A 25,629-nucleotide genomic window follows, 5' to 3' on the forward strand; every position below is an offset into this window, starting at 1 on the left:
ACGACTGAGCGACCGAACTGAACTTGAAGGACAAAGCCCTTTTGTGAAAATCAGAGGGAGCATAGTCTTCTTCAGCGGAATATCCAGGTTCCAGCCTCCGTATTGCCTCTCACTGCAAGTCACACACCTTCTCTGGGGCTGTTTCTTCCCTGGAAGGATAAGGAGACTGACTGTGCTAAAATAATCGCTACGTTCCCTTCCAAGTTCCAATCCTCTCCTGTGATACCTGCCAGACGTGTCTTACTGGTCCTGGAGCTTCCGCCCCGGCTCCTCCCCTGGGCACCAGAGGGCGCTGCAGGTGGGCCCGGCGCAGCGTGCGGTGGGCGGAGCGGCAGGGTCAGGGGGCGGATCCCAGGTGTGCGGTGATTGGCCGCGGTCGAAGCGGAAGGGGGCGTGGAAAAGGGGGCGTGGACGAGCGGCCCGGTGACGTCGCTCTGGCGGGGGCGGGGCCGGGCCGCGCAGCGTGTGACGCCGCGGCAGCCGCGCGGAGCCGGGGATTAATGGGAAAAGTTTTGGCAGGAGCCGGAGGCGCCTGCGGAGCCTGCGGGACGGCGGCGACGGCGCTGGGGCAGCCGAGACAGGTCAGTCCGGGTCCTGGGAAGTGGGGCGGCGGAGCGGCGGAGGCGGGAGAGCCGCGGGCCCGGGCTGAGGCGAGCAGCGAGGCTGGTGCGCAAGGCCCTGCGGGGAGTGGAGTGAGGGGCGAGAGGCGCAGGGGGTCCGCCGACCCGGCGGCCGTCGCTTCCCGTCACTCGGGCCCGGGCGGGCCGCGGCTGTCCGTGGCTCTCCGGGCACGCCGCCCCGCTGCCGTTGCGCCCCCGGCCTTTGGACGCCCGTCGCTTTTCGAGCCCTAACCGTGGGCCTCCTCCCCTCGACCCCCAGACTTCTGCGGCCCCTTCTGGGCCTCGTGTCTTCGCCTCTTCCCACTTCTGTGTTGTGAGAGCCGGCGTCTCAGGCTCTGGGTCCCCTCCCACCCTTGTCTCTCATCTCTTCCTCCATCCCTTCTTTGGTGTCCCCAAAGCCTTGACCCTCTCTGCCCAGGGTCTCCTTGGAGAGCTTCTGCGCCCACCCCCGCCTCATCATCCTTGTCTTCGTCCTCCTATCCTTGCCCTCCCAGTCTTTGCTCTCTTTCCCCATCCCCGTCTTCTCTTTCCTCCAATTGCCTGCCCCCCACCCCCACCCCCGTCACTATTACTCCTCCCCCACAGCTTTCTCACCTTGTTACTTGGCTTTTTCAGCCCATGCCTTCAATCCCTGTCTACCTAAGCCTCTCCTACCCTGGTTCCCCGCAGAAGCCCTGTTTTTTTTGCCCCACTCTCAGGATTTCTTTCTAGTCAGCCCTGTCTCTTGCATTCCTGTCATCCACCTCCCTTTCCCTCCCAGTTCCTTGCTTCTGCTTCTGGGAGAAGCATTAAGCTCCAGACACTACTTTGTTTTCCCATGACCCACAGATGAGATCCACGTGGGGTAGGCTGTGCAGCCCCTTGATTGAAGTAAGGCTCTGAATGTCTGAGGTGAATATAACGTGTGTCTGTGTGGGAGAATTTACTAGGGTGTTGCGTCAGGGATAATGTCCAGTTTATAGACCATTCTCCCAGTCTCAGCTGAGTACTTCCCCTTTATGGGTTTGTTGACTTCCAGGAACCCTTGAGGAGAGACCAGCCGCTGAATTGGGTGTGTGCCAGGGGCAGTTGGAGGCCTTGTCCAACTCTTTTCCCCTTCCAGGAAACAGGGCTTTGTGGCTTTACACTCTGGACATATTATACACATTTAAACCATGATACCCCAGCCTGTCTCTGCCCTTCCTCCCTCCCTCCACCCTATGCCCATCCCAGAGAGCTAAGAGAAGTCTCCAGAGAATGCCTGTGGACCTCAACCTGTTTCCTCTGTACTGGCTCCAGAACATTTTTTTCCTGTTCAAGTTTTGAAACAGATTGCCAGCCTGATAGCCCTGGGGCTGGCAGCTATCTATCCCGTTTGTTATTGGTGGCTCAAACCACCTGCTGCTTTTTCCCTCATGCATCTCTTAACCCACTGAGTGTGTTCTGGGCTTCTGATGTCAAATCACTGAGCAGGTTCTCCTGAAGGTTTTTCTCCCTCTGTTTCCCTTGGGAGCTTCGTTTCCTGTGGCTCTAAGAGGGAGGCTGACACTGAGGCTCTGTTCCCCTTGCCCAGGCGTAACTGAGGCTATCAGGTCGTATCTGCCGGAGCAGTCTGTGGGTCTGCATTAGGAAGACAGTGCCAGGAGCTTGCCTTGCTTCCAGTCACAGGCATCGTCTTCTCTGGGGCTGGAGAACCCACCATGTTCGTGGTGCATCTGGATGTTTAACCTTCTTGCCAAGGTGAAAGTTCGTCACAAATGTGTTAGTTCAGTTTGAGCTCCTTTCTTTGGTGTTAGTCCTCTCAGGGACTCAGGAGATGTTGAGGAAATAACATATCCTCTGTCTCTGTCCAGTCTGATCTTGAAGGATTCTGAAAGCGTGACCCACTCGCAGGTTCAAAAATGAAGGCCTGTTGTTTCACCTGGCTCTGGGTTTCTGGGTCTCCTCTTTTGAGGATCGTGCTCTCTGCCTTTGAGCCAGAATTGAATACAGAATTGGCAGCCTTCAGGAGCTGTGGTGGAGAGCCAACTGAATCGGCCAGACCAAACTTTAAAGTTTTGGAGCCCTCCTGTGCACAGACCCTTTTCTGTGAGAGTGAATAGGGCTGTGGAAGGCTGAGCCAGTCCCCTTTCCCAAGCAGCACTAGGGGAAGGATTTGGGCAGACAGGACCAAAAGGGATCCCTTGTTCCTATAGGAAACGTCCCTCTGGTGAATCCTTCTGATGAAGCTGGGGTTGTGTGTTTGGTGGTCCTTTTGTCCAGCATCTGGCTCCCCAGGAGTTTATCCAACTCTTTTGAGCTGTTTGCTGCTGCTCTGTCTGCTTACCCACTGGTAGCACTCTCCACTGAGGTGGCCAGTAAGAAGGGCCCAAGAGGAAGTCAGGCCCAGTCCTTGGGGAGCAGCTTGGGCACCAGCAGCTCCGGCCAGATAGCTTCTTGCAGTTTGTTCACCCCGTCGTCTTCTGCGTAGGTAGTCGTCATTATCCACGACCAAGTGCCCATTCGGTGATTTTTGCAGAGCTCGGCAGACAGGCCCCTGACATTATCCCACAGATGGGGTAGCCCAGCAGCTCCTTAGTTCAGTGACCCGCTCTTTTGTTCGGCTGCCTTTCTCCTCACCTCTCCACTTCTGCTTTCCTCCTCCAAGTACTCAGGAAGAGTTGCCCCCACTCAGCCTTCCAGTCCTACCTGTGGTCCCTCAGAGCCCGCTCCCCAGGGCCCGGTGAGAGGACAGCCAGTGTTGGGCCCTGGCCTGGGAAGCTCGTAGGCCTCTTTTTTGGACAGAATGCCACTGTCCTGGCTGTTGTGCAAGCTGTCCCCAGGGCCTGCAGCTCCCGGCGTGTCCTGGGATGGTGCAGCTTCTCTCAGGAGGGCCTGGCCCTTTGGCTGCTAAAGGCTTCAGCTGTCTTCTGTCACTGAGGCCCACCTCCTAGGGTGCTGCCTGCAGGCTGGGAAGCCAAACTACAGGGCCTTCCTCTGTGCCTTTGGGCCCAGAGGGAGGAGCCACTCGCAGCAGCTGAGTTCGGTGATGTCAGGAGAGCTGGGCACACGCTTGAGCCTGGCAGGGAGAAGACGGCCTCTCGCATCAGGTTTCAGATACCGGGTCTTCTTCTGTGGCACATGGCCCTTGGCCTTCATGGCTCAGAGGCTGGTGATGAGGGTGTGACTCGAGTGCTGTCTCCACTGGGCTCTGGTCAAGGAATCAAGTATGACTCAGGCCATCTCCGTTTATGAGCTGCCACCCATGGGGAGTGTTGGACTCCGGCTTCTCCCTCACCTCACCAGCTCCTCCCACCCACCTGGTAGAAGCAGCAAAGCTGGTGTCTGCTGACTTGGAAATGAGCAGATGACTTCCAGGATTGGGAAATATTTGCTGACTCAGGCTCAGAATCACAACATCTCAGGGTATGTGTCAGTGACAGAGAAGGAGCCATCCTGGGAGCACCCTCTGAGCCCTCGTGTTTCATTATAATGTATCAGAGCTGTTTTTCTGACCCCCGGTGCCTCTCAGCTAAAGATGTGCGGTTTCTTTCTCTCCTGCAGCCTTGTGTGGTGTTTTGGGGTATGCACATGGTACTCACGCAGTGGCTTCTGTTCACCGACAGATGAGGACAGATGCACCAAAGAGGTAATCCTGTCTTTCTTACCTCGGGGCCTCTGACAACTGATGGATGTGATTTCTCTAGCGCGGGGTCCCAGATCCCAGGCGCCTGTCACTGCATCTGGTAGTGACAGTAATTAATTAAATAATTATTGAATCTGTGGCTTAAACATGGTTTTTTTGAGGAGCATTAAGCTTTTCACCTGTACACTCACTGAAACATAAACTCCACAAGGGCGGGGTCTTATTTTATTTCCTGTTGTGTCTAGGACAGTGTCTGGTACAGAGGAAATGCTAAGTAAATATTGAATGAATAAAGGTACAGACTTTCTTCTCTGTCCATACGGGTGCCAGGCCACAATGATGGTGTGCACCTTTCTCTTCCATTTATGCAACAAACATTTTTGAGTGCCTGCTGTGCGCCACGTGTATTACTAGGCACTTGGAAAATGATGATGGTAAGAAATTAGATTCTGTCCCTGTTCATGGGTCTGTAGTTTGCTGGCATGTATGTGGGAGCTGGGCGTGATACATAGAATTGTTTCTAGCATCTCTGCTGGGATATCAGGTCCTCAGGAGAGTCAGAACAATGCTCCGCACTTCCCATTGCTGTTTCCCTATTTGGCTCTCAGGATGCCTGGCAGGTTTTGTAAACTCTCAGAAGGGGAGCGCCATGGAATTCGACGTTCATTGTCCCAACTATCTGGGAAGCCTGGCCGTGGTGGGGTCTCTGCTGGGGGCCAGGGGAAATGTGGGGCTCCTGTTTGATTTGTTTTAATCTCTGAAGCTCAGTAGTTTTAATAGCTGTTTATGGGTTTCACTTCCCTTTCTCTGCCTCTAACACCCCGTGGGTTTTCCTGTTGCCAAACAGGGTGCTGAGCTCATGAGTCTGACAGTCTGTGGGGGTCAGGCTGTTTGTGGATCTTGCAGGAACGTCTCAGGCAAGGGCCCCTCCTATTAATCCCATACCAAGTCTTTTTCTTTGAAGGAAATGTGAGTGTGGAAGGAGGAAGATTTGGGAGGACTTCTGAGGTTCTCTAAGAGAAGGCAGAGAGGGAAGTTCCCCAGAGTCAGGGAGAACTGCTGCGTTGACTTGATTTGCTTGGTCATTTGTTTGGGCAGGAGCTCGCCACAGTGGCAGCTGTTGTCCATGTCCAGGGTCAGTTGTCCTGTTCATCTCTTAACTTTGAGCTCCCGCCCCCAGACGGAAGTTTTCTTTCTTTAGTTTCCACTGGGAAAGATGAGGCTGTAGCTTTATTGGATTTTTCAGTGTTAATCTCAAAAAACTGGTGTTGTCATCATAGTCTTTCCCACCTAAGGCACTTTTTTGGGGCCAGATGCTGTGACAGATGATTTCAGACCTGGTCCATGGCTGTCCTCACGGCCTGGACATATGCATAAAAACGTTTTTTGAACACTGAGAGCCAGTGAGTACTAAAACATGTGCCGTACAAAGACACTCATTGATAGGAGCGAGTCATCCGTGAGGGTTGGCTTTGTCCTTAAAGAAACTGGGTGTCAGATTGGCCACCTTGAAAGGAAGCTGGTTTATTCTGAAGTCAACTTCATGCTCTTAAAAATTGTTAAGGATGTCATGAACTTTTGTTTACTGTATTGGAAATTAAAACCAAGGCAGTTTTTAAAATTACTAATTTATGAATTCATTTAATATAATAATACAACCATTACATTTATCACAAATGACATTTTAAATGAAAAATAACTATTTTCCAAAACAAAAATGTTGAGGGACATTGTTTTACATTTTTGCTAATGTCTGGTTTAATAGAAAAGAGCTGGATTCTCACAGCTATTTCTGTGTTCAGTCTCTTGAAGTACAGTCTCAGTTGAAGAATATGAAGAAAATCTGACCTCATACAGATAGGTAATTGAGAAGAAGAAGGGTATTTTAATAGCTCTTGCAGATAATTATGGATATTATTCTTTAATACTGTACCAACACCGGACAAATGGTAGTTTCTTAAAGGTTAGTTGGAATGTGGAGTCTGAAACCTTATCAACAAACTTCTCATATTTTGTGACATTTATAATCCATTGGCCCATCTTGCACTTTGAATGGATCTTTTATTTTGGTCTTTGGAAAATATTGGTTCACTGATTTATATATATTTTCTAAGTGTTGACATATTTCATTTTACGACATCAGTAAATCGTATTCAGACCACTGTTTTTATCCTTCAAGTATTAGGAAGCTGTGAAGCTCACAATGGTGGATACAAACTTTCTATAATTTGGATTTTTTCTTGAAAGCTAGATTTGTTATTGTTGGTAACATACTGTCAGTTTCTTTTCTTGAAGTGATAGCTCACTTCATTTTCAAGAAAAAGTTTGTTAAACACCCAGTCTAAATAATCATAATTTATTTGGCTGTTATTCTTTTGTTTGAAGTAAAAATGGTACTTTATGAAGGAAAAAAAAAAGTGGCTAGTTTAGCTTGCAACTCAAACAATTGCACAGTTGCACAATTGCTTTTCTTTGGAACAGTCTTGAAACTCCTGATTTATTACAAAGGACATTTAAAAGACATGTACTTGGGACGTTCCTGTTCCTCATGGTCCAGTGGTTAAGACTCCTCCCTTCCACTGCAGGGGGCACAGGTTCAATCCCTGGTTGGGTAACTAAGGCCATGCATGCCTCGTGGCACAGCCTAAAAAAAGACATGCACTCAAGGGGCATGATTTAATAAAGTTAGTTTTTTATTGGTTCATCCAGGACATTCTTAAGTGAAATTGGCATGTTATTATTTTTCATGATTCTGTGGGTTGACTGGGCTCAGCTGGGTAATTCTAACTTGGGGTCTCTCATGTTGCTGGAGTCAAGTGGAGACCAAGGCAGGAGTCATCTGAACACCCAGCGGGTTGGATATCCACACTGGCTCACTCACTGGCTCACTCACATGGCACTTGATGCTCGGTTTTGACTAGGGTACCTGCACGGGGCCTCTCCATGTGCCCTGTGCCTCTCACAGTATGGGAGCTGTTCTGAGCAGAAATATACAAAGATTGAGTGTACTGAGAGATACAGGCAAGGTTTCTTAGGGCCTCACCTTGGAAGTCATACAGTGTCACTTTGTGTCTTCTTGGTCATGGGACTGGTTCAGATTCAGGAGAGGGCTGCACAGGGGTATGAGCAGCAGGACTCGTGGTTCATTGGGAGGGAGAGAGGCCTCCATGCAGGCCAGGCAGTGCTTTTTATTAGCATTCCTTCTGTGAGGTAACCTGGCCTGTAAATGAATACTCAGAGGAGAAAAGTGTGTTTTCTCACAATTTACATTTCTGGAAACCACTGTTAGGAAACTTCTAGTAGCTTTATAGATGCCATTGAATACCAGGTGAGGAAATCTGCACTCTATGTTCTTTGGGCAATGGGTGACTGCTGATGGTTTTAGAGCAAGGAGTCATTATGTTAATATTGCACAAAGGTTGACTAAATGGAGATAGAATGAAGGTAGAGAGATTAGGTAGGAGATTACTACAGTTGTCTTAAGTATGAGGAAATTTTTCCTCATGTATAATCTGAGTTCCTCTGGTTGCTGTTGAAATTAATTGATGCTGAGCTGCCAGCCACACAGATTAAGTACACAGAGCCTGGGTGGAGTAACGCACACACACAGATACACAGGTGTTGTTTAGGGGTGCTGATACACCAGAGAGGTTAAAGGGCTCACGAAAGTTAGAAGGCAACTGAATTTAGGTTTTATTGGCAAGACACATTAAAAAGTCCATAATTTATCAAATAAGAAGCAGGAAAGATAAAGCTTCATGTGACACCATTGACAGTTTCAGTATCACCAACCAAGAGGAAGTGAGGAAAAGAGTGAGAAGAAGGGGACAGATGAAAGGATGGGAGGGAGAGGGATGAAGACGGGGAAGGAAGAGGGTTGAGGGGGGAAACAGCAAACAGAGGGACGGAGGACGAGGCTGGAGGAACGGCTTGAGACCCAGCTAAGACTGCTCTCACGGGTCTCCAGCCTTAGGGCAGGGGCTGGCTGCTCCTGCAGTTCCCGGGGCCCTGGCTGTCGTTTGGCACCTCATGCCCTTGACCTGTCTCTGTGGCTCTTTGCTGTCTGAGAAGATGCCCGGGGAAGTGCTGGAGCGGCATTAGTGTCGGGCAGAGCTGGATGTGACTCTTAGCGCTCAGGGTGTGGGGTTGTGACTTGGAGACTGAGGAGCCTTCGTAAGTGCTGGTTTCTCCAAGCCAGGCTCCAGGGCCCTGAGCTTAGGAGGAAGTGGTTTCTTGCACCAGGCCCCTCCCCCATTGACAGGAGTCTTCATCTGCTCCTCAGGAGTTCCTGGAGTTCCGGGCAGTATGTTGCTCTTCTTTTTCTTTCACGTGCCATCTGCAAAGCCTGACTTCTCCCAGGCCTTGGTGTCGTCTCAGCAGCTCTGAGATGGGAAGGAAGCTCCCTTTCCCCAATTATCTACAGCTCACAGCAATACAGCTTTGAAAGATTTCCCGCATGGGACGGATCCTGAAGGGAGAGTCTCCCAGGTATTATGGGAAAATGACCTCATGTTTAAGTTCATTTCTTTATTATTGTATTGTTAGGGACCTAAAAACAGATTTTTGTTGCTTTTCTTTGTAACCTGCTATAACTCTTTGGTCCTTATCTTATGACTGCTTTTGGCATTTCCTTCATCCAAGAATTGTGACCTCAGTGGCCCAGAGTTTCTTGGCTACCTCTCTGCTGGAAGCACAAGCCAGCTCTGCCTGCAGCGGGGGCCAGGCAAGCTGCTCTGCGTACACAGCTGTCTGCGGCCCACTCGCCTCCCAGACAGGCCGTCCTTGAACTTGCCAGAACCCAGAGCTCACTGATCATCCCTTTTTCCAAACAAGCAGGCCAGGTGTGCCTTTACTGTTTCCCTTAATCCCATAAAGCATTCCGTGCTTGTGACCGTCACTCTGCTTTCTTCACCTCCACTTCTGTTTTCTCTGGCTTAGGATTTCTCAGCCCCAGCACTGTAGACATTTTCGGCTGGTACCTCTTTGCTGTATGGGCTGTCTGCATATTGTAGGATGTCAGGCATCATCCCTGGCTTCTACCCACCAGAGGCCAGTTTTACCCCCCCAACCTTGGTGAAAACCTAAAATGTCTCCAGACATTGCCACATGTCCCCTTGGGACAAAGTCACCCCTGGTTAAGAACCATTCCTCTGTCATTTCCCTACTAAATATTTTTAGCCAGCTGGATCCACTGGTGACCCAGTGGATCAATAAAACCCACGAGATAAGCATATCATTCTCACAGTGGAAATTTATCATCCTCAGTCACCTCCCTGAGCCCTTGAAGGCTTTGAGGGGAATGAGCAGCACATTCCAACCAAGAGCCGTGTGGTGGTACACGGCAGAGGGACCGTGTCCCAGGTGTAAAGACGTATCCTGAAGTGGCTGTGTTTATCTTGCTTTGCTTCTCTGTGTCTTTTGATGTCTGGGCAGAAGCCACCTTGCTGTAACTCCCAGAGGTGCCGTGTGGAGCAGAGTGGGTAACATGCAGCATTTGGACTGTCGTTAACCTGGCCCTTCCTGGCATCAGATAGCACCAGCTGATCTGGAACTTCTCTCTAGACTCAGATGAGTTCTCATAGCCCTCCTCCCAAGGCAGGTCTCATGGGAGAAAACTTACCTACCATCCCAATCTGGAGCTTGTTCATCTGGCCAGATCATTTCTTTGTAGCTTCCCCTCCTGACTTTCCTGGTGGCTCAGACAGTAAAGCCTCTGCCTACAATGTAGAAGACCCGGGTTCAATCCCTGAGTAGGGAAGATTTCCTGGAGAAGGAAATGGCAACCCACTCCAGTATCCTTGCCTGGAGAATCCCATGGACAGAGGAACCTGGTAGGCTACAGTCCATGAGGTCACAAAGAGACCGACACGACTGAGCGACTTCACTTCTTCTTTTTCCCCTCCTGTAAAGGCTTTTGGGATAGTCCAGAGACCCTTGACCCTCAGCATATGCATCCTGAGATGGACTTCTGCATGGTCCTCCGGGGACTTCAGGTTGGAGAAGAGAAAACTACCCTTCCCTTCTAAGAAGGCCCTTCAAAGGCCAAAGTGCTCAGTTGCCTGAAAATAACTCCCCACCCCCCTAATTAATAGTATCCAGTTAGAGCAAAAGAAGGACCCTGATCTAGGACCTTGCCAAGATTCCAGACCTGACTCTTCTTTGCTACAGACCATTGGTCTGCTGCTGCTGCTGCTGCTGCTAATTTGCGTCAGTCGTGTCCGACTCTGTGCAATCCCATAGATGGCAGCTCACCAGGCTCCCCCGTCTCTAGGATTCTCCAGGCAAGAACACTGGAGTGGGTTGCCGTTTCCTTCTCCAGTGCATGAAAGTGAAAAGTGAAAGTGAAGTTGCTCAGTCGTGTCCGACTCTTAGCGACCCCATGGACTGCAGCCCACCAGGCTCCTCCGTCCATGGGATTTTCCAGGCAAGAGTACTGGAGTGGGGTGCCATTGCCTTCTCCAGACCTTTGGTCTGAATTTCTTCCAAATTCTTGGCACCTGCCTTCCGTGGTGGCGGACTGAGTAATGGCCCCCAGAGATATTCAGGCCATAAGCCCTGGGCCCTGTGGGCATTGCCTTATATAGCAAAATGGATTTTTCAGGTAAGGATTTTGAGATGGGGCGATTATCCTGGCTTACCTCCATTCCAGGTAATAAAGAACCCGCCTGCCAATGCAGCAGATGTAAGATATGCTGGTTCAATCCCTGGGTCAGGAAGACCCCCTGGAGAAGGAAATGGCAACCCACTCCAGTATTCCTGCCTGGAGAATCCCATGGACAGAGGAGTATGGTGGCCTACCATCCATAGGGGCGCAGAGAGTCGGACACGACTGAGCAACTGCGCGCACAGCACGCACACCTGGCTTACCCTGGTGGGCCTGAGTGCAACCACAGTGTCCTTAGAAGAGGGAGGCAAAGGGAAAAGGCGTGTGACTGCCACAGCAGGATGCTCTGCTGCTGGCTCGAGGATGGAGGAGAGGCCAAGGAATGCTCGGAATGCAGCTGTGTAAGCTAGAAAAGGCCAGGAAACAAATGCTCCCCTAGAACCTCTGGAGGAAGTGCGGCCCGCCAGTACCTTGATTTTGCTCCAGTGAAACTAATTTTGGTTTTTTGACCTTGAGAATCCTAAGAGAATAAATGTTTTGTTTTAAGCCACTGAGTTTGTGGTGATTTGTTACAGTGGCAGCAGGAAACTGCTACAGGGCTTATCCATCTCCAAGCACAGGTAGTGACTTGGCTGACCCTTGTTCTTAGTCTGAGGCAGTTGTAGAGCATCCATTTTATGGCACTTGGAGATTCTAGGTCCAGCCTTTTTGCAAACTAATATTTAAAGCAATATGCTGTCTGTAGCTCAGTCGGTAAAGAATCTGCCTGCAGTACAGGAGACCCAGATTCAATCCCTGGGTTGGGAAGATCCCCTGAAGAAGGAACTGGCAACCCAGTCCAGTATCCTTGCCTGGAAAATCTCATGGACAGAGGAGTCTGGTGGGCCGCAGTCTATGGGGTTGCAAAGAGTTGGGCACAACTGAATGACTAACACTTACTTACTTACTTACTATCTGGGGTAACCTTTTGGGGAGTTCTTGGGGGCAAAAGAGAAGGCCTCAGATAGTATGTGCTCCTTGCTTTTTGCACTCACCCCACACCTTCATTCAGTGTTGAGGATCCAGGATTAGTTTAAATCTGACCCTGGTTCCCTCTTCCCTTCCGCTCTTCCTCCCATTCATTCAGTGGGTATTTACTGGCTCTCTGCCAAGCTCTGTTCCAGGCACTGGGAATGAAGGAGTGAACAAAGCAGATAAACAGATCTCCTGCTCGCCTGGTGGTTGTGGTGGGGAAGGAGGAGGAGCCAGAATTAAGTAAATAGCATGTCAGATGGTGAGAAATGCTATATCAAAAAATAAAGTAGAAAAGAGGTCATGGCAGTTTGAGATAGAGGGCTTGAGGAAGGCCTCGCCGAGAAGGTAATATTTGAGCCCAAAGAGGAGAGTGAGTCATATGGGGGAAGAGTCTTAGAGGCAGAGGGAAAGGAAGTGCAAAGGCCTTGAGGCAGGAACCTGGCTGGTGTGCTGGAGGAGGAGCCAGGAGGTCTGGTGGCTAGAGCAGTGCAGGAGGAAGAGAGCAGGAGAGGAGGTCAGAGGCACGCCTGGGGCCCGGGCCACGACCCTGAAGTGCCATGAGAATGTCTCCACGTGGGCCCTTCCTCCGTTCCTCCCTCGCCCCCCGCCCCCCAACCTCTCTGCCTCTGTGTCTGTGTCCTCAGCTCCTTTCTGTAGAACACTTGTCACATCACACCAGTGGAGTTCTGTTCAGTTCAGTCGTTCAGTCGTGTCCGACTCTTTGCGACCCCATGAACCACAGCACGCCAGGCCTCCTTGTCCATCACCAGCTCCCGGAGTTCACTCAGACTCACATCCATCGAGTCAGTGATGCCATCCAGCCATCTCATCCTCTGTCGTCCCCTTCTCCTCCTGACCCCAATCCCTCCCAGCATCAGAGTCTTTTCCGATGAGTCAACTCTTCGCGTGAGGTGGCCAAAGTACTGGAGTTTCAGCCTTAGCATCATTCCTTCCAAAGAAATCCCAGGGCTGATCTCCTTCAGAATGGACTGGTTAGATCTCCTTGCAGTCCAAGGGACTCTCAAGAGTCTTCTCCAACACCACAGTTCAAAAGCATCAATTCTTTGGTGCTCAGCCTTCTTCACAGTCCAACTCTCACATCCATACATGACCACAGGAAAAACCATAGCCTTGACTAGATGGACCTTTGTTGGCAAAGTAATGTCTCTGCTTTTCAGTATGCTCTCTAGGTTGGTCATAACTTTCCTTCCAAGGAGTAAGCGTCTTTTAATTTCATGGCTGCAGTCAGCATCTGCAGTGATTTTGGAGCCCCCAAAAATAGTCTGACACTGTTTCCCCATCTATTTCCCATGAAGTGGAGTAGCAGCAGGCAAACAGCTTAAAATACTAGAAGAGGGAGAAAGGCGCCTTCCTTTTTCTGAATAATAAAAGCAACTCCTGAGGAAGGCGGTCCGCTGCTCTCACCGGGCAGGTCCGGATGGCCCCTGAGGGTCCTCCCTCCCCTCATCCAGGCCCCGAGGCTGCTGCCCACCCTACTCTGCCACCTTCCTGGTGTGGAGCCCGCCACCTTGCATGCTTTCTTAACAGCCCCGCGCCTCCCGGCTCTCCCCCGCCCAGAGCAGCACGGTGGGTGCCTGGGGGCTCCCGGGGCGGGGGGAATGCGAGCTGGGCCCCTGCCTGTTCACGGCTGTCCCTTGGGCCCCCAGCCTCACAGCCCCAGGTCCCTGTGCCACCGAGTCTCCCTCTCCTGCGAGTGGCCGTGCCAGACCTCAGGACTCTGCCTCCGCTCAGTCCTCCCGGCGCAGCTGGGATTTCGAAGAATCAGATTCCAGAACGTCTAGTATGCCCAGCCTGAAGAGTCACTCTCCCTGGATAGTGACCCAGGACAGTTCTGGTGCTCCGGCAGCTTTCCAAAGTGACATTTTGACAGCTTTGATGTCACTGGGAGGTTGGGTACAGACTGTCTTCACGGATTAAATCCTTCATGCCTACGTCCCTGATTTTAGAGTTAGTCCTAGGTGACTCTGTAGAACCTGTTCTGAGTAATGGCACCATGGGACTTCGCTGGCAGTCCAGTGGTTGAGACTCCACGCTTCCACTGCTGGGAGCGTGGGTTCGATCCTTGGTCAGGGAACTAAGATCCTGCATGTCATGTGGTGCAGCCAAAAAGGATAAAAAAATACATAAATAAATAATGGCACCAAATCAATTGCCATTGAGAAATGAGAAGTCAAATTGACCAATGATAACTTTGCTTTCCCAAGAGAAAATCACTAGGTAAATAAATTCCCAAACTGCAGGCTGCATCCAGTCAAAATTGTATTAATCCAGTCCTGTTTACATGCTGTTACAGCGTGTGATTCCTGTAACTTCTTTTCTGGCTCTTTAACACTCCAGTGTATTTACATCACCTACGTATAGTTTGCCTCCTATAATCCTCGCAGTGGGTCACCTTTTAGAAAAACATTTTGTCTGTTTTTTAGCCCATTCCCTGACCCAGTGGACATACATGCCCCAGGCCTGCCTCTTCCCCGCCCGCCCACCGTGGCTTTGTCCTCTGCACCATAGGACCGTGTGCTGTGGACTCGCGTGTGTGCCCCCGCCCTGGGCACCTCGTGGATAACCAGGGGGTACCTCTCGCGAGCTGCCTTCAGTACTCCTAGGGCTTCTGCCCGCGTGTTGCTTCCTGTCTGCGGACTGCAGCCTGAACTTTGCCTTCCTTTCTGCTTTCTGCTTCCATTGTGAGAAAGAACCAGTCCATCCATCCTATGGATGGATGAGTCAGACACCTTGCTGAGTCACAGGGGAGCAGCCTGCCTTGCACGGTCATGTCAGTCCTGATGGGTGTTCCCAGCCCCATCAAAGGTCTTCCCAGAAGCTGGCTGCTTGCAGGGCCAGTGCCGTGTGCAGAAAGGCTCACCGGGCACTTGCTGGATGGACGGGAGACTGGATGGCTGGCCTAAGTGGCCCTCTCCCCACAGAGCGGCGCTGGAGCCAGCCCACCACAGAGCCGTCTGGCAAGGCACCTCGGGGAGCAGTCAGAAAGCTGCCGTGTTCTCTCTAGGACCCTTTCCCAGTTGTTGCCCCTCCCTCTGGTTGAGGCTCAGTGGAAACATCCGAGATTTCTGGCTTTGGCGGTTTCTCTCAATTGCCTCCTTCTCCCTGCTCCCTCCACGGGGCATCTAGTAAGGCTCCCTTCTCACACCCCTGGCTTTGCACCTGCTGGGGTATATGATGGTGGGGTGACTGCCTGCAGGCTAGGCTCTGACCCTGACTGTGGCCTCGTCAAGAGCTGGGCTCACCTGTGTCTAAGCCCCTTTCCATCCCCAGCAAACGTGAGTAGATATCTGAGTGGTACCTGAGTCGAATATGTGTTGAATGCACTGTACTCATCACATCCTGTCACGGTACCTTGTTTCACCCACACCTCCCTGAGAGGTAGAAATCATTGTACCGTTTTACAGATAAGAATGCTAAGGCTCAGACTGGTTAGGAAAGCTGCCCGAAGCGGCACAGCTAATAAGTGGCAGAGCTGAGATTTGAACCCAGGGGATTGAAGCCTGCTTATTTGATCGCCACGCAGCAGGGCCTCCGCTCAGAGGGGTGACTGGCCAAATCCAATTCTTCCACTTCGGAAAGTACCTGCCTGACCAGCCAGACTAATGTTGCCTTAGAGAACACTCCCTGCTTTCGAGCACAGCAGAGCCTCTTGTTGGTCACTGAGCAGAAGCAGAGCGTTGGCAGGCTTTGGGGCCCCCCGCAGAGCCTCATTTCAGGTCAGCAGGCAGAGGAGGCCCTGAGAATGACTGTACTTAGTGACTCCCTGGATCTGCCCCAAGGCAGTGAGCAAGACCCCTAGAATCATAAGAATAACCAGCCAACTGTTGGGCCAGGCATGGAAGGTGGGACGGGCTTGTAGGAGCCGGAAGCAGTCCCTGCTGCAGTGACAAACCCGCCCGCTTTCAGCCGAGTGAAAGAGGAAAAAGAAGAGGGCCCATGTGTGCACACATGGAGAGAACGGAGGAAGGGAAGTTGTCCCTGTTCAGATTCTCCCTCGGGCCAGGCGTTACCCTGCGGAAGAGCTCGCTACTCTCACACTGTGGACGTGGTGTGTTGGATGAGGTATAGGTATAGGATCAGAGAAGCTGAGCAACTCGCTCAGGTCACACAGCTGACAAATGATAGAGCTGGGGTTGAGCCCTTTGGAGCCCGTGTTCTTCTCAGCTCAGTGACTCTGCCCTCCCTGCTCATGTCCCCTTAGCCTGAGCTTTCTAGGCGTGTACAAATGAGTGCCAGTTTGCATCAGCAGGCTGGGAGCAGAGGCAGAAGGGGACTCGGGGCTCCTGGCACCTGTCTTGCTCAGCAGCACTGGCCCTGCCTGCACCAGGAGAACGTCTCGGGCTCAAAGCAGCAGTGGCATTCCATTTTCTTCCTTTCTTGTACCTTGCCATCCCTGGTTTATTTTGGGAGAGCTATATTTATTTCTGCTCCCACTTCCTCGCTGGAGGCAGGGGTTGGTGTGCAGGGAAGGTGTTGGGAATCAGAGAGACGGACCTGAGGGGCATCTCTTCAGGGGCCCTCTGAGGGGGCCTTCGCTGGACCCTGGGGGCTGGGCCTTGATGGCCGTTCCTCCACCCAGCTGTAGGAGCGGAGGTTCTGGAGAGGGGACTGCTACACTCCTTATTTCTTTGGCTTCTCAGAAGGGAATGGGCTTTCACCTAGAGCAGAGCAGGAAGGAAGTAGCATGTGGCACTCCCTGGCAGCGTCTAAGGATAAGAACTTTGAGGGAATGTGAGGTGCTGGTTAAGAGCCAGACTGCTTGGAACTATATTCTGGCTCAAGTCACCTTATCCCTGGATGGCTTTCCCATCTGTAGCAGGGGGAGGTAACTATAGACCTTACCCCTCAGGGAGGACTTAAGGATTAAAATTGCTTTTAAAATTACATGTTGAGGCACAAAAGAGACATTCATTGAGTGTTTTGTTTCATTGGCCCTACCACATGGCTTACCAGATCTTAGTTTCCTGATCAGGGATTGAACCCAGTCCCTGGCAGTTAAAGCACGGAATCCTAACCACTGGATCGCCAGGAAGGTCCCACTTGCTGACAGCTGAGTGTTTTATTGTTAGCATATCTCTGCACTGTCAGCGTCCAGCACCCTAGGGGATGCCAGTAAACACTGGTTGGACTGAACAGAACTTCAAGACTCTTGGTCTTCCTCTCTGCATCTGAGTGTTGGCTGGAGCAGGTATTGACTCCTGTGGGACCTTGCTGGGTGATGCCTATGGCAGCTGGCTGAGGGTCACCCCCACCCTCCCCGGCCTGGGCCCTGGAGGAGGCAGCCAAGTCAGGTGAGGCATTGTCCAGCCTGAGGATGTCAGGGCCCTGTTTTTCCTTTCATAGTTTTCTGAGGCTCTGGCTTTGGGGTGTGAGCTCTGGCAGGGTTGGGACCTATGTCCCATGGATGCAGTTACTGCTGGCTGGTTCTGTGTGGTTGGGCCTGAAGTTTTAGAGGAGGGGCTTGCCACTAGCAAGCTATTGAACTCTCTAATAACAGTGAAAGACACCTTTGGAAACTTGTATCTGGGGACTTAGGACTTAATCAGATGTAACCAATGTATGTGGGCTTCTCTTGTGGCTCAGTTGGTAAAGAATCTGCCTGCAGTGTGGCTGATCTGGGTTCGATCCCTGGGTTGGGAAGATCCCCTGGAGAAGGGAAAGGCTACCCACTCCAGTATTCTGGTCTGGAGAATTCCATGGACTGTATAGTCAGTGGGGTTGCAAAGAGTTGGACACCACTGAGCAGCTTTCACTTTTGTGCATGTATGTATATGTATGTGCTTAGTCGCTCAGTCGTGTCTGACTCTTTGCGACCCCATGGACTGTAGCCCACCAGGCTCCTCTGTCCACGGGTATTCTCCAGGCAAGAATACTAGAGTGGGTTACCATTCTCTCTTCCAGGGGATCTCCCCAACCCAGGGATTGAATCCAGGTCTCCTGCATTGCAGGAGGATTCTTTACCATCTGAGCCACCAGGGAAGCCCATATATATATACATGTTAGTCACTCAGTCGTGTCCAACTCTTTGCGACCCCATGGACTGTAGCCCACCAGGCTCCTCTGTCCATGGGATTCTTCTGGCTGTCCCCACAAACCAAAAGCCAGGATTGTGGGAATTTGGGGAACTTTTTTGGATGTGGGGCTGGCATTCAAGCACAAGAATTTCTCTATATGTGGTTTTTAATTTATTTTAAAATGTTTTAACTATGTAAATAATGATTATTCATTGTAGACAATAGGAAGATACAGATTATTACTGAGGAAAAAAAGTCATACATGCACACACCTCTGGTCAATTAATCTACGACAGAGGAAGCAACACTGTACTGTACGATGGAGAAAAGACAGTTTCTTCAGTAAGTGGCGCTGAGAGAACTGGAAGCCACGTGTAAAAAGAGTGAGATTAGAACATTCACTCACATCATATACAAAAATAAACTCAAAATGGTTTAAAGACCTAAATGTAAGACCTGAAACCACAAAACTAGAAGAGACCATAGGCAGGATACTCTTTGACATCAATCATACCAGTATTTTTCTGGATCAGTCTCCTAAAATAAAAAGCAAATGATAATAAAAACAAGAATAAACAAATGGGGCCTAATTAAATAGCAAAGGAAATCATCAACAAAACAAAAAGATAACCTACAGAATGGGAGGAAATATTTGCAAATGATGTGACCAACAAGGGTTAATACCCAGACTATATAAAACATACAACTCAATATTAGAAAACAAACAACCCAATCAAAAAATGGGTAGAAGACCTGAATAGACATTTTTCTAAAGAAGACATACAGATGGCTTACAGGCACAAGAAGATGCTCAGCATCACTGATTATTAGAGAAATGCAAATCAAAATAACAATGAGCTATCATGTCAGGCCTATCAGAATGGCTATCCTTAAAAAGTCTACAAATAATAGATGTTGGAGAGGATGTGGAGAAAAGGGAACCTTCCTACACTGTAGGTGGGAGTATCAATTGGCACAGCCACTATTTAAAACAGTATAGAGGTTCCTCAAAAAACTAAAAATAGAACTACCATATGATCCAACAGTTCCACTTTTGGGTATGCTGCTGCTAAGTCACTTCAGTCATGTCTGACTCTGTGCAACCCCATAGACAGCAGCCCACCAGGCTCCGCTGTCCCTGGGATTCTCCAGGCAAGAATACTGGAGTAGGTTGCCATTTCCTTTTCCAATGCGTGAAAGTGAAAAGTGAAAGTGAAGTCACTTAGTCGTGTCCGACCCTCAGCGACCCCATGGACTGCAGCCTTCCAGGCTCCTCCGTCCATGGGATTTTCCAGGCAGGAGTAATGGAGTATAGATCCAGAAAAAACAAAAACGCAAACTCAAGAAGATACCTACACCTCAATATTCGTAGCAGTACTCTTTATAATAGCCAAGGTATAGAAGCATCCTGAGTGCCCATCAGCAGACACATGGATTAAGAAGAAGGGTATACATTTACAGTGGAACATTACTCAACCCTAGAAGAATGAAACTCTGCCATTTGCTGCAGCATGGATGGGCATAGAGAATATTATGCCTCATAAAATAAGTCAGACAAAAACAAATACTCTGTGACGTGATTTATATGTGGAATCTAAAAAGTAATACAAATAAATGTATACCCAAAACAGAACAGATTTGCCAATACAGATAACAAATTTGTGGTCACCAGAGAGGAGAGGGGAGGGAGGAGAGGGCAAATTAGGGGCCTGGGATTAAAAGGTACAGACTACTGTATATAAACTATTAGAGCAACGAGGGTATATTGTGTAGCACGGGGAATTATAGCCATTATCTTCTAATAAATTATAATGGGGTATAATCTGCAAAAATACTGAATCACTATGCTGTACACGTGAAACTAATATAATATTGCATATCAACTGTACTGCAAAGAAAAATTTTAAAAGTCATACCTAGGGAATTCCCTGGAAGTCCAGTGGATAGGACTCAGCACTTTCACTGTCAGGGCCCCAGGTTCAATCCATCTTCCGGGAACTAAGATCCCATAAGCCAAGAGGTAGGACCAAAAAAATCAAACATAATTATGCCATCTGTAAGTGACTGCTATAAATTTTTATCTTTGTTCATTCATTCGTCTATTAATGAATATTATCTTTTGGTGAAGAATGTGGGTAACAATCTCTCACAAGCCAAGGACTGTGTTCTTTGAGGTTTTAGTATGATTGTATATACCTAATCTTTTTTTCTTTCAAAAATGGTGTGTTGTTTCTCAGTTTTATGAATTGCCTTTCCCGTTTCTCAGGTGGTTTCATTATGTCTCTGCTCTCTGACCTTCCTTGCCTTTTATGAGTGAGCAAAGAAAGGTATTTTGCCCAAAGAGAGGCATTTGGGAAGAGCCACCTGTTGGTGTAGTTGCTTGAAGGGTGGATGGCAGGGAGGTGTGTGAGCTGTGTCTCTGCCTCTCCGCATCCGTCCCTGTCTGCTGTCCCTCCCCACTCCTCTGCCTTTCTTTTTCCTCCTATGCAAACCCAGGAAAGGATACTGCCCCCAGTCTGAAGGTTTCTTTTCATGGCTTTCAGAGGAAAACCTCTCAAGAGCTCAGAAAAAAAAGTACACAGAATGAAGATGGGAAGGGTGGTGCCCAGCAAGGGGTGGGGCTGAGGAAGAGTGGCAGACCGGAGGGCCTGGGTCCCTGCCGTCTTGCAGCAGAGAGAAGACACTGAGTGCTGGGCGGAGCGGAGGGGGCGGGGCAGCTGGCGGGCAGCCCCCAAGGTGGCCGGGAAGAGCCTGACGTTCAATATAAGCGGCCCGGATATGGGCGGAAGTAAGGGGGAAGGAATTACATCTTGAGGGGACACACTCCTCCACCCAGGCCCTGCCCTTTCCATGAACCTCTGCCTGTCTACTTTCCCCACCTGGCAGCGCCTAGGTTGGGTAGTTTGACAGGGCTGACATACCCAGCCACAGAGCTCCACCGACCCTGTTCCCTGGCCCCTCCCTGGGCAGTGGGTGGGGATCTGAGCACGTAGTCAGGCTTGGAAAAGATGTCCCCAGCATCCTCAGAGTTGGAGGAGATGTCCCCGGCATCCTCAGAGTCGGGGGAGATGTCCCCGGCATCCTCAGAGTCGGGGGAGATGTCCCCGGCATCCTCAGTTGGGGGAGATGTCCCAGGCATCCTTAGAGTCGGGGGAGATGTCCCCGGCATCCTCAGAATCGGCCGCTCAGATTCCATTCTAAAACGACAGCTCAGAGCTGGGGGGAAATTGAAGGTGGGGTGTTCTAGGAGGAACAACGATCCCTCCACTTCACTTCCTCTCGAATAAAGTGGGGTCTCTGGCATTAGGTGAGGAGGAGGCCTCTGAGCCCTGAGGGTAGGTAACACTTGGCATCTCAGTCTTTTTCTGAACTACTCTGGTCAGTACACAGACTGGTGTTTCATGGAGCGGGTGGCCAGGACTTCACGCTTGTGAACAGGATGATTTCTGTAAGCCGTGTGTCCCTGTGGGCCTCTCTGGGTCATGCATGTTCTCCAGTGGAGCCCGGTCCTGGCGAGACCTGGTGGCCGGCTCCTGGGCTGCAGAGCAGAGCAGCTTCCTGTGCAGCCCCTCAGAGCCTGCGGTGTTCCTCGCCCCTCCTCCACCCCTGAGCTATAATTAAGTCCCTACATGAAACTGTATCCCTCAGCTGACACACGCTCAGAATCACAGTCCCGGCCCCGGGCAGCTCCTCTGGGGTGACCCCAGGGGCTGCGGTCTCAACCTGCAGACCCGCTTGGGTGGGGCTGAGTGATGGTGGGCGCCTGCCAGGAGAGACTTGGGTTCCGTGGGGCAGGGGCAGGCCTTGCCCACGAGGCGGAAAGTGGGGAGTCAAGGGGGAGGTGAAGGTCTGGCGAGCAGCCCGAGTACAGGGCACCTGGGGTGGAGGGAAAGGGCAGGCGGCCCTGCAGGACAGGAGGGCACGGACCGGCCGAGATTCTGAATCACCGGGCCACGAGGCAGAGTGGGAGCAGTTCCTTTTATCTTATCATCTGTACGTTTCTGTGGCATTTGAAAATTGAGGTACACCTCACATAACATAAAATTCACCTCTTTAATGTATGCACTGTAGTGGTTTGGGTAGATTTACTGTGTTGTACAGTCATTGCCACTATCTAATTTCATAACATTTCTGTCAGCCCTAGAGCAAACTCTGTACACATTAGTGCTGATTCCTGATAACACCGTCCCCTCATCAGTTCCCTGTCAGCCACTAGCCTGCTGTCCTTCTCTGTGGGTTTCCCTGTTTTGGACATTTCATATTTACGGGATCATACAATATGTGGCCTTCTGTGTCTAGCTTCTTCAATTGGCATAATGTATTCAAGGTTCATTCATGCTCTAACGTGTAATAGTATTTCATTCCTTTTTATGGCTGAATAATACTCCATTGTATGAATATCACTTTTTGTTTATCCATTCTTCGGGTGATGGACGTTTGGGTTATTTCCATTTTCTTGACTTCTGTGGACACTCGTTTACTGGCTTTGTGTGAGGATATGTTGTAAGTTCTTTGGGGATTATTTATAGGAGTAGAATTGCTGGATCATATGGTAACTTTCTGTTTAATATTTTGAGGAACTACCAAACTGTTTTCCAAAGTGCCTTCATCATGCCCTCACTCACTTATTTTCGTTTGTTTCTTGTATTTATTGGCTTTGTATTTGCTTATGGCTCTGCTGGGTTGTTGTTGCAAACGGGGGCTGCTCTTAGTTACAGTTCTCGTGCTTCTCATTGTGCTGGCTTCTCTTGCGCAGCGTAGGCTCTAGGGTGCGCAGGTTTCAGCAGTTGCGGCTCCCGGGCTCTAGAGCACAGGTTTAGTGGTTGTGCTGCACAGGGTTAGTTGCTCCACAGCTTGTGGGATCTTCCTGGACCAGGGATCGAACTCGTTTCCCCTGCATTGGCAGGCAGATTCTTTACCCCTGAGCCACCAGGGGAACCCTATGTATTTATTTTTTATTGTGAAACATCCATAACAAAAATTTTGTCGTTTTAGCCATTTTTTCAAATGTAAGTTCAGTGGCATTAAGTACCTTCACATTGTTGACAACTCTCACCACCATCCATCTCCAGAACTTTTTTCATCTTGCAGAAATGGGAATTCCCTGGTGATCCAGTGGTTAGGACTCTGAGCTTTCACTGCTATGGTCCTGGGCTCAATCCCTGATTGGGGAACTAAGATCCCACAAGCCGCACAGCATGGCAAAAGAAAAACCTGGAAACCATCTTGCAAGAATGAAACTCTGTACCCTAAATAAACTCTCCATTCCCCCCTCCCCCAGGCCTCTGGCAGCCACCATTCTACCTTCTATTTCTATGAACGTGACTACTCTAAATCCATCATATGAGTGGAGTCATACAGTGTTTGTCCTTTTGTGACTAGCTAGTGTCACTTACTGGAGAAGGGCGTGGCAGCCCACTCCAGTATTCTTGCCTGGAGAATTTCATGGACAGAGGAGCCTGGGGTGCTGCAGTCCGTGGGATCACAAAGAGTCAGACGCGACTCAGCGGCTGCCTAATGCTGGTGTCACTTACAGTGTCCCAGAGTTCACCCTGTTGTAGCGCGGGTCAGAACTCCATTCGTTTGTAAGGCTGCATAATATTCCATTTAGGAATGTGCCACATTTTGTTTATCCATCTGTGTATCATCCATTTGTGTATCGTCTGTTGATGATCCTTTCATCTGGGTACATACCCAGAAGTAGAATTGTTGGGTTACATGATAAGTCTATTTTTAATTTTTGAAGGAACCACCATGCTGTTTACCATAGTGGCTGCACCATCTTACATACCCAGCAGCGCTGTCCAAAGCTACCCACGCCCGCCCTCTTGATTGATAGCACTGTTGCGTATAGAATCAGAATTTGCGGGTTACTGCTCCATGTTTCAGTACGAATAGTGGATAAGAAGACTCCAGTATGAAGTTGGATTCTAAGTCCTCTGTAAGTAATCTGTTTTTTTCCTTCTCTGAAAGGTGTAAGAATTTTCGTTTTTCTTGGAGTTCAAGATATATCACCAGGATGTGTGCTAAGTCAATTTAGTCGTGTCCAACTCTTTGTGACCCCGTGGACTATGGCCCACTAGACTCCTCTGTCCATTGGATTCTCCAAACAAGAATACTGGAATGGGTTGCCGTGCCCTCCTCCAGGGGGTCTTCCCAACCCAGGGATGGAGCCTGCCCCTCTTAGTCTCCTGTGCTGGCAGGCAGGGTCTTTATCACTCGCACGGCCTGGCAAGCCCCTGTGTCACCAGAATACATCTACGTATTTGTCTTCTTTCCTTAACTCCTGTAGAGCCCTTAGTTGCTAAAGACAAATGTTTTGGAGTCTCCAGGAAGTCTTCTATTTATTTTCCTTCATTGTCTCCTATCCTCTGCTTCTAAAAAAATATTTATTTTATTTATTATTTATTTATTTGGCTGTTCCAAGTCTTCGTTGTAGCATGCAGGATGTTGAGTCACGGCATGCAACCTGTCAGTTGCGGCCTGTGGGATCTAGTTCCCTGCCCAGGGATCAAACCCTGACCCCTGTGTTGGGAGCACAGTCTTAACGACTGCACCACCAGTCCCTGCTTCTAGTGTTTATTAGACACTGTGGACTTGTGGACTTACTGCTTCATTGCTAGTGTATAGAAATACAGTTAAATTTTATATATTCATTTTGTATACTTCAACCTTACTGAACTTATTTATTAGTTCTGTTTTTTAAGTGGATTTCTTAGGATTTTCTATGTATCAGACCATGTCTTCGGCTCATAGAGATCGTTTTACTTTTTACTTTCCAATCCGGATAACTTTTCTTTTTCTCACTTAAGTGCGCTGCCTAGAATCTCCAGTATAATATAGAATGAAGTGGTGAAAGTGGAGATCCTTGTCTTGTTCCTGGTCTTAGCAGGAAAGCTCTTTCTTAAGAGTTGCTTATTTTTGAATTGAGAATTCTTTTTTAATATTTATTTATTTGAGTGCACCAGATCTTAGTTGTGGCATGCAAACTCTTATTGCAGAATGTGGGATCCAGTCCCCTGGTCAGGGGTCACACCTGAGCCCCTGCCTTGGGAGCAAGGAATCTGAGCTGCCGGACCACCAGGAGGTCCCTTGAATTGAAAATTCTTGACATGCTACAAAATTCAGAAAGTATTCCCTCTTTCCCTCCCCGTCTCTCAGCTGCCCAGCACCCCTGGCGGAGGCAGCTGTCTTAGCCACTTTGGTTTATGGGTGCGTACTTACTTCTTTTCTGCTATGACATTATTACTTTCCAGGCAGATGACTGTCTGCTGTGCGCACTGGTCTGCTCCTCGCTTCACGTCTTGTGTCTTGTCCACCCTTGCATGTCAGTACACCTGGAGCTTCCTCATTCTTTTTCACTGCTCCCTCGTCTCTCGCATGAGTGTGCCATCCTCTCGTTTATTGATGGGCGTGCAGGTGATTTCCAGTCTTTTGCTGCCGTGAATAACCCTGACAGATATTTTTGCACATGAATATAACAAACAGATTGATTTGGATACAGTGCGACAGTTGCCATGGTGAGGTGTGGAAGAGGAAGCTGGTTTGACAGTTGCTGGTTTGACAAAAGCCTTAAGACAGGGAAGCCTGGAGTGCTGCAGTCCATGGGGTAGCAAAGAGTCAGACACGATTGAGCAACTGAATTGAACTAAGAACGGCTCAGGTGAGCATTTAGCATCTGGGGTGGGCCTTGTAGGCTGGGCAGGATTGTGGTAGGCAGAGATGTTGTAGGAAAGGCAGCTGTGAGTAAAA

The 25,629-nt window shown here is 49.7% G+C and overlaps 1 protein-coding gene across 3 annotated transcripts in view; it reads left to right on the forward strand.

Moving 5' to 3' along the window:
* Positions 1 to 493: 493 nt before the first annotated feature.
* Positions 494 to 25,629, forward strand: part of PPARD (peroxisome proliferator activated receptor delta) — an 85,824-nt gene continuing 60,688 nt past the window's right edge. For 2 of the 3 annotated variants that reach the window (XM_061399059.1, XM_061399058.1), the window contains exons 1-2: positions 494 to 581; positions 4,143 to 4,227. Coding sequence is in view for 1 of the 3 variants with exons in the window: in XM_061399057.1 (XP_061255041.1) it covers positions 23,795 to 23,818 (24 nt within the window). In the remaining 2 variants the exon portion in view is untranslated. Of the gene's footprint in view, positions 582 to 4,142; positions 4,228 to 23,623; positions 23,819 to 25,629 lie in introns of all 3 variants that reach the window. The other variant, XM_061399057.1, reaches the window with a different exon arrangement.

Source organism: Bos javanicus, chromosome 23 (genome assembly GCF_032452875.1).
Source record: "Bos javanicus breed banteng chromosome 23, ARS-OSU_banteng_1.0, whole genome shotgun sequence".
NCBI classification, from domain to species: Eukaryota; Metazoa; Chordata; class Mammalia; order Artiodactyla; family Bovidae; genus Bos; species Bos javanicus.